This window comes from Cryptomeria japonica, chromosome 1 (genome assembly GCF_030272615.1).
Source record: "Cryptomeria japonica chromosome 1, Sugi_1.0, whole genome shotgun sequence".
NCBI lineage: Eukaryota > Viridiplantae > Streptophyta > Pinopsida > Cupressales > Cupressaceae > Cryptomeria > Cryptomeria japonica.
The window spans coordinates 482709564-482719066 of record NC_081405.1 but is presented as its reverse complement, the minus strand read 5'-3'; the positions used below and the strand labels follow the sequence as shown (position 1 = coordinate 482719066).

The 9503-nt window shown below is 34.2% G+C and overlaps 1 protein-coding gene and 1 long non-coding RNA gene across 4 annotated transcripts; both read left to right on the top strand.

Annotated features, from left to right (window-relative positions):
• The first annotated feature begins 671 nt into the window (after positions 1 to 671).
• On the top strand, positions 672 to 1364 carry LOC131857790 (uncharacterized). Its single transcript, XM_059210515.1, has one exon. The coding sequence runs from the start codon at positions 672 to 674 to the stop codon at positions 1362 to 1364; it is 693 nt and encodes a 230-aa protein (XP_059066498.1).
• Positions 1365 to 1617: 253 nt separating this feature from the next.
• Positions 1618 to 3914, top strand: LOC131031106 (uncharacterized). 3 transcript variants are annotated; one of them, XR_009103007.2, is made up of 10 exons: positions 1624 to 1744; positions 1835 to 1893; positions 1985 to 2043; positions 2139 to 2198; positions 2293 to 2338; positions 2468 to 2564; positions 2742 to 2809; positions 2890 to 3013; positions 3106 to 3275; positions 3554 to 3914. It is a non-coding gene; the product is annotated as an uncharacterized LOC131031106 (long non-coding RNA). The 3 variants fall into 3 exon arrangements; XR_009102984.2 differs by having other exon boundaries at positions 2293 to 2350; XR_009102979.2 differs by having other exon boundaries at positions 1618 to 1744; positions 2293 to 2564.
• Positions 3915 to 9503: the final 5589 nt, after the last annotated feature.

Here is a 9503-nt window from a genome sequence, read left to right as displayed (position 1 = left end):
AATATATTAGATTTCCATAGTCTATGTTACTAAATGTAAATGATTATTGGAATTCAATTATGCGATAATTTTTTTTGCATCAACATTTTGGATCATACTCTGTTCAAATGTAAGAGAACACATGAAAGAGAAAAATCTATTTATTTCTTTACAACACAAATCTAGTAAACCTAATTTTAATAATCTAATAAACCTAATTTTAATTAGAAAATCTATTTATTTGTTTACAACACAAAAAAAAAAAAAAAAAACCTAAAAGTTAAATTTTAAAAAAAAAAGCAAATACACGTGTTAAAACAGAGTAGTCTCTTTACTTCGAGAAGGACAACAGATTTAGAATCTTTCATTAAAGTCACTATAATTTTATTACGCGTTACTAACTGGCAATAGATTATTTTAATATTTATAAGAACATTTAGTTAATTAAAATATTAGAGGCAGCAACGTTCTGATTGTTTTAATTATTCCATTCTATTTTCAACCTCCTCAACGGCTTTAAAAAACTAGCCGTTTAAAAAAGCCTTTTAATTCTCTTAAAACTAGCCTCTATCTCCAATTACAACACTTCTTGTACATCTTGGTTTTTGGTATTCTGTAATTGTTCCCAAGCATTCCAGAGCTCTGTAAACCCAATTTGTTATCTATTTTCTGCTGGAAATCTAAAATTTTAAATGGCTGATAAGTGCACTGCAGAGGTGGTTGTTGCTTGTGAATTAACTGGTAATGGTGCTGCTGCTGCAGAGTCTCATGTGGTAGAGATTCCTGTGGACGAGGAGAAGCAGAGCAGCCTCCCCTGTTCTCCTGCAAAACAGCCATTGGAAGAAATAGCAGATAGCAAGGGCCATCTGTTGCTGCTGAAGCTGTGGCAGAGGGAGGAGGAGCTCATAGCCCACCAAATGGAAGTAAAGGAATCAAGAATTGATAGCATTCACAAGGAGATCTTCCAACTTGTTTGTTGCTATTTTGTTTTCAACTGGATTGTTCTCACTCTACTTTTCACAGCTGGCAGTAGTGCTCACACCTGTACCAGGTGGTGGATTCCTTGTAGCATTTCTTTGATAACCTCTGTGATTCTTATCTGTGCTATTTTGTATAAGATTGTCATTAGGGGAAGAGTTCACATGGGGTTGCAGAAGGACAAGGCGAATCTGAGAAGTGTGAGCAAATGCATTCAAGAGCTGAGGATGAAGGGCGTGAGCTTTGATCTGTCCAAAGAGCCTCAAAACGCCAAGAGAATGAAGAGCTCCAGTGTGGAAACCAGACTGAATCCTCTCAGATGGTGTTCTGAATTTTTTGTTCCCATTGCCTTAAGTCTCATTTCAGGCCTTATCCTGTGCTCATCCAGATATATTGTTTGTAGTTAGGCTTGTGTGTTTGTCTGGTTTAGCTGTTTTTTTAACCCATATCCCTATTTTCTGCCTGGGAGAACCCTCAACCAGGCCAATTCTTGGATTGTTCAGGGGATTAGCTGCAGGACCAAAATCATGTCATTGAAAACAATGGTTCAACTGAATGTGTTGGCTAGATGGTTGGTATTTGTCTGCAGTAACAAATCTAGGAGCTAACCACAGGTAAGGTAAAATTTCAGTTTTGTATATAATTGATTATAGTGCTGATGGTAAAATTTCAGTTTTGTATATAATTGATTATAGTGCTGATCTTCGTTTTTTGACAATGGATTTTAGGGTTGTTTCGGAGAAACTGTAGCATGCACAACATACAATTGTGGAGGTTCTCTTCCTGGGTAAGTAGTAAACTCTTATGGAAGGTAAAAATCAATTTGGACATGATTGATTATAATTGCTGATCTTTTGTCTTTTGATATGGATTTCAGGATTGCATGGGAGAAGTTGTAGCATGCACAACATATAATCTTGGAGGTTCTCTTCCTGGGTAGGCAGTAAACTCTTATGTAAGGTAATAATCAATTTGGACACGATTGATTAGAATTGCTGATCTTTTTGTCCTTTGATATGGATTTCAGGATTGCATGGGAGAAACTGTAGCATGCACAGCATACAATTTTAGGAATTATCTTCTTGGGTAAATAGTAAACTCTTATGGAAGCAAAGTAAAATTTCAGTTTAGGCATAATTCATTTTTGTTGCTAAGCTTTGTCTTTTAACAATGAATTTCAGGGTTGTATGGAAAAAAGCTGTAACATGCACAACATATAATTTTGGAGGTTCTTTTCTTGGGTAAGTAGTGAAGCTATGGAAGTAACTAAAATTTCAGTTTAGCCATGATTGATTATAATTACTTATCATTGTCAAAATTGACAATGGATTTCAGGGTTGCATAGGAGAAACTGTAGAAGGCAAAACATATAATTTTGGAGGTTCTTTTCCTGGTTAAGTACAAATATTTGCTAGCTTGGTTGACATAACCGGTCACCATCTAATGAGTTTCTCGGAGTTTAGTCCCAGGTCTTATGGATGCCCATGGTCTAAATTTTTTTAATTAACAGGCAAGGGAAAGTCCCTCTGTTTTTCAGCCTTACAGCGGATCAGTAACCATTACAACGAGTGAAGGTTATAATTTAGCTTCTCCGGACTCAATTAAAGGTACCCGCGAAAAAACTTCCACAGAAAAAGCTTATAAAAGTATTCTAGCTTGGTAACTGCTAGCTATAGATTTCATAGAATTTGTACTGCTGAATCTAATTTTGTTTCCTGTTGTTAAATGAATAATCAATCTTTGTCTGAACAAAATATGAGGAAAAAAGCTTTTCAATGTTACAGAAAATCATATAAGCCAAGGAATCAAGAAAGAGTCACTGCTTCGACATTGGTTACTTCCATCGAAATATGTAAGAGCTCTGTAGACCTTAACAGAGCAGCCCGGAGGTCGAGGTTGCCATTTTTCTCATATGATGAATGTTCTTTGCAGAATCAAAGAAGTGGTAGATGTGGGTCTTATTAAAGATTTTGCGATGAATCGGGTCTCCTCTGATCAGTTTTAAAATCTCTTGTTATTGACAGCATGACTGTTGCAAAAACAGCATCCAGACCTGGTGAGGTGTTTTACTGAGATTAATTGAATTTTTTACTGTCGTCTTTGAATTGCTTAGTACATATAAAATGAAATAAATCTCTTCTCTTGCAGGACAATTGCAATAAACAGAAATTAGCATTTCTCAATAGCAGAGAGGGGCTGTGGAGGCTCAACCGACATACACTAGGAGGAGACAGTTGAGTCGCAGTGAACATCCATCTATCAATTCGCTCTTAAGGCGGATTATGTTGGTTGGGGGACAATTGGAAGATGTGGATTTTGTGAGTAAATTTCAAGAAAAAAAAAAGATAACAAGAATTGTTGATTGGTTGATGAAGATTGACAATATCCAAAAGAAAAAGGAAATCAAATAGATGTTGTTCTATTGTCAAGATCTTTTGTACTTGTCTGTATTGTTGGCTACCAATACGTGTGCTTTGATATTTTGAAGCTACTCGCAGACATCCATGGATCCTTTTGATTTTTTTGTGCTTCTTCGTAATGTTGACCGATAGATCCGTTATTAAAAACTTACCTTCATTCTCCTGATGTTTGACAGGGATGCACTAGATCATTCATTCAGTTGATTAAGGCGAGGAGAACGGTGTTGACGGAAGATTATCAAGTCCTCCCAGTCTCTGACATCATGATGTTCAAGCTGGCATTTATGCTTTAATAATTTAATACCATAAATTTCACTGCATTATAGCTCACCTCTTTTTCGCGCGGATGGATGACAGAATTATCATAAAAATTATGATGAGCTATTTAATGCAGCTATTAAAATTTTACAATATTGTTCCTGAAGAGAACTGGAACAATTTATGTTATGGTAATGAGATCCCATAATTTGAAGAGTCGATTGTAATTGTTTCTAAATTTAAATATCGTATCCAAAGTACAATTATAATTATTGTTAATTTTATTTTTTAAACATAAAGTTTAATTGATCTAGGGTTTGGTTTTAGAGATTATTATTTAATTGTTTTTAAAAAAAAAATATTATTAGGGTTTTTAATTCTATTTTCACTTGTGTTTCACTATTGATCTTATTTCATCTTCTATTTTCAAAATTCTTTCTGTTTTTAAATTTGATTATTTGTGGGTTATTTGACATTTGGCATGTCAAAGATCTTATTCATATATATGCCACATTCTTTAAGAAGAATTTTTAGGCTGATCAAATCATTTCCTACATGTAATTATATCAAAGAAATGTATATCTTTAAAGAAAAATACAATACTTACAAAGTCTCAATTTATCAAGTTCGCATTTAGCATGTCAAGATCTTATCCATATGCCCAAATTCTTTAAGAAGAATTTTTAGGCCTATCAAATCATTTCCTACATGTAATTCTATCAAAGACATTGTGTATATCTTTAAAGAAAAATACAATACTTACAAAGTCTCAATTTATCAGGTTCTTGTAAGAGAGCTCAATACAAAGAATAGGTAAGCCAAACAATTAACTAGCCCACCCAACCTCAACTTGCTTAATTTTATAGATTTACTTTTCGGTATTTTGTTTTATTAATAAATATTTCTCCCATGTGTAAACCATGCATTAAATATCTAACCAAATATTAAATACAACTTTACAAGCAGATCCAAATAAACATTTATGTGACTAAACACCATTTTCTTAACATTTTAAAATTTATTGTATAAAAAAATCAATCAAATGAACTACATTAATAAAAACCATATGTCATCATCTCAAACAAAAAGTCCTCTTATCCTCCAACATGCCACATGTCGGAAGAAAGGGAAATAGGCCAAGATCAAAAAAAAGTCCATCCATTGAATCATCCATACCTACAATGGTGTTTCCAGAACTCAATAGTAGAACTCGTGCCAACAATATATTCAACCTACAAATTGTTGGCAACAAGGTAGAAAACTGAGAAAGGGGGGGGCACGATGGGGGGAGGGGGTGCGGGGTGAATCGGTTTTCTCAAAAATATTTTCTTAAGTTGAACACAATTTCAGATCTGATAATTAACAGTGAAAACATAAATCAACACCACATCAATAACACACATAACACCAAGATTTTTGGCGTGGAAAACTTGGTCAATGGAAAAACCATGGTGGGAACCTACCCACAATATGATGATACCCTGTTAGAAGTATATAAAATATTACAATGGAGAATGCACATGCATTCAAGCACATTGCTCAAAAATAACAAAGGGCTACAACTTGGGGAATACTCACTATCTTACAAACATATTCAGATTACATTCGAAAGTTTATGAAATGAGAAAATAGCATCTCCTAATGCCTGATTACAGTTCCAATTAAGCACATATAAATATCTTACCAAATATCAAATACAACTTTACAAGTAGATCCAAATATATATTATGTGACTAAACACCATTTTCTTAACATTTTAAAATTTATTGTATAAAAAAATCAATCAATGAACTACATTAATAAAAACCATATGATCATCATCTCAAACAAAAATTCCTCTTATCCTCCATGCAACATGTGGGGAGAAAGGGAAATAGGCCAAGATCAAAAATATGTCAATCCATTGAATCATCCATACCTACAATGGTGTTTCCAAAACTCATTAGCAGAATTCGTGCCAACAATATATTCAACCTACAAATTGTTGGCAACAAGGCAGAAAACTGAGAAAGGGGGGTGCAGGGTGAATCAGTTTTCTCAAAAATCTATTCTTAACTTGAACACAATTTCAGATTTGATAATTAACAATGAAAGCATAAATCAACACCACATCAATAACACACATAACACCAAGATTTTTGATGTGGAAAACCTAGCCAATGGAAAAACCATGGTGGGAACCTACCCACAATATGATGATACCCTGTTAGAAGTATATGAAATATTACAATGGAGAATGCATATGCATTCAAGCACATTGCTTAGAGCTCACTACTCAAAAGCAACAAAGGGCTACAACTCAGGGAAGACTCACTGTCTTACAAACATATTCAGATTATATCCAGAAGTTCATGAAATGAGAAAATAACATCTCCTAATTCCTGATTAGAGTTCCGATTAAGTACATATACTGCCCATTCACACTTCTTCACACTTCTTCGCACTACTTCACTACTTCTGAAAGATCAAAGCATTATACGCATACATAGATACCTCTCTCACATGAATATTATTACATTTATTTATACATATCATCAACCTGTCTTTCATGGTTGGCTCAACACACATCACAAATTACAAAAATATAACCATACATGCTACAATATTATATGCAGACCAAAACAATGTTGGCTAAGACATAGTATGGACCTAAATCACCACCTTGAACATGAAACACCTCCAAGAATTATGCCTCGAACATCTACAACATGCTACAATCACCATGTTGGCCTAGAACATGAAGAACACCACCGAACTAAAGAAAATAATCAATAACGTGCACAATGATCAATGCAGACCATCAACATAAATAGCACATGATCTAGAAACATCCACAAGCATCATGAATTACCACAGCAACAACCGCACCAACACCTCTTACTAGAATCTTCATCATCATTATACAAAACTTCAAGAACACCGACTGCAATGACTGACAAATTAAAGGATTCACTTGCAGACCTCCAAATTATAAACCATCTAAATTGAGGATACACCAGAACATCCCAAACACTGCCAAATCCACAAACCAAGACATTGCAACGGGGAGCCAAATCCATAACACTGATCAACATGGAACAACTGAAAAACCAACCGCAATACTGGATCTCATAACTTGATCAAATCACCATGCAAACCACTAAAACTTGAGCTAAATCAACTAGAGATACTTATCTCAAAACCCTTTAATCTGTAACAACTCATTTGCAACACACTAGCCAAACCAACTCACTTAATCTAATTGGAACACATAGAGGAACATGTTAACAACAATAACACATCACTCAGTCAATCCAAACACATATTTGCACACTATCTCAACAATCTCCCCCTTTGGCATTTATGGCAACATATGATGTGAAAAAAATCAATTAAAAAGAAAGAACAACTCTCAACAATCTCCCCCTAAGATCGAGCATATGATATGACAGTTTTTCGCATGATTCTCTTCCCCTTTGACATCAATACTAAAGACACATTTGCAAACCACAAATTACACAAAAATGAACATCTGAACCACAATACTGAGTACTCCCCCTGAGTAGCAACCACCACTCATCAATTCGGATCACAAGATATGACTATGAAATCCACCAAACTAATGCAAATCTATGTATCTTAGTTATTATTAGGAGGGGCAATCACCCCTAGATTCTCCCTAAGATACTCAAAAGTATCCTTAAGCAAAGGCTTCATGAAGATATTTGCAATTTGATCCTTTGTAGACACATACTCCAACCTGATTTCTTTCTCATTTACCTTCTCTCTCAGAAAATGAAACTTGATAGATATATGCTTAGTCTTTGAATACAACACCAGATTCTTAGAAATGTTGACAACGCTTGAATTATCATAGTAAATAGCAATAGGCTCATTATAAACAACTCCAATATCCTTTAACATTTATTTCGTCCAAACCAATTGAGTACAATTGTTAGCAACAACAATATACTCAACTTCTACAGTAGATAAAGAAATAGCATTTTGCTTCTTACTCATCCAAGAAACCAATCTCTTTCCCAAGAAAAATGCACCACCACTAGTACTCTTCTGGTCATCAACATCACCTGCCCAATCAACATCTGTAAAAGCACTCGAAGTAAATTCATTATCCTTAGGATACCAAAAACCAAAATCAATTGTGTCTTTCAAATATCTAAAAATCCTTTTCACAACTATAGCATGAGATTCCTTAGGATCAACTTGAAATCTAGCAACAAGACATAAACCATTCATAATATCTGGTCTAGTCTGAGTCAAATATAGCAATCCACTAATCATAGATCTATATCTAGTTCGATTTTCTTTAGGGGATTCATCATCCTTTGTCAACTTACATCTGGTCACCATAGGAGTATCAATTGGCTTTGAATCATCTAAACCAAATTTCCTCAACAATTCCTTCACATACTTTGACTGAGATATGAAAATACCTTTATCCAACTGAGTAATTTGCAATCCCAAAAAGAATTTCATCTCACCAATTATATACATCACAAATGCATTTTGCATCTCATCAGCAAACTTCTTGCACAAACTATCATTACCTCCAAAAATAGTACCATCAACAAAAACTTCAACAATCAAAATGTTATCATGATCAATGTTGAAATACAATTTACTATTAGTAATATGTTTATTGAATCCAAGCTTCAACTTATCCAATCTGGCATATCATGCTCTTATGGCTTGCTTCAATCCAAATAGTGCTTTCTTCAATCTGTAAACCATATCTTCATAATTCGTCAACTGAAATCCATTTGGTTGCTTATGTAAACTTCCTCTTCCAACTCACCATTAAGAAAGACTGACTTAACATCCATCTGATAAACTTTGAAATCTTTGTAAGCAACATAAGCAAGAAATAATATAACAACTTCAATTCTTGCCATTGGAGAAAAAGTCTCCTCAAAGTCAATTCCTTCCATCTGAGAATATCCCTTACAAACAAGTCTTGCTTTGTTCCTAACAACTTTACCTTGTTCATCCAATTTTTTTTGAAAGACCCATTTAGTTCCAATTAAATTTTTATCCTTAGTTTTAGGAACAAGAATCCATGTATTATTCTTTTCAATTTGGTTCAATTCTTCTTCCATTGCTTTAACCCAATTTTCATCTTTGCATGCTTCATTAACATCTTTAGGTTCAATCTTAGAAATCAAGCAGTATTCTTTAGTAATTATTCTTCTAGTCATCACACCTCTATTCTTATCTCCTATGATCTAATTTTCTGAATGATTCAACCTCACATACTTGGGAGTCTTAGGATTTTCTTGATGTTTACACTCTCGAGTTCTTCCTTTTGCACTAGCACTAGTCTCTCATTGATTTTCTGCCTTTTCTGGAACAATTTGAGTTAGATTTTGGGTCTGCACTTGCTTTCCTTGATCTAGTCTTTCATTTTGATCTTTAGAATCATATTTGTAGGATCTGATTTGTCTCTCATTTCTTTCATCAACTTTCACATTATCACTTTCAACTATCTTTCTCAATCTCTTATTATAACGCTGGTAGGCCTTACTCTTAGTATAATAACCAAGAAAAAATCCTTCATCACATCTAGCATCAAACTTCCCTAGATCTTCATCTCTTTTGATATAGCATTTACTTTCAAATAATTTAAAATATCTAATTGTAGGAACATGACAAAACCATAGCTCATAAGGAGTCTTATTGGTATCACCTTTCATATGCACCTGGTTAAGAGTGTATACAGTAGTACTCACAACTTCTCTCCAATAGATATGAAGAACATTTCTTTCCAACATCATGGTTCTAGTAGCTATCTGAATTATTTTATTCTTCCTTTCCACAACACCATTTTGCTGAGGAGTTCTAGGTGTAGATAACTGTCTCTTCACTCCATGC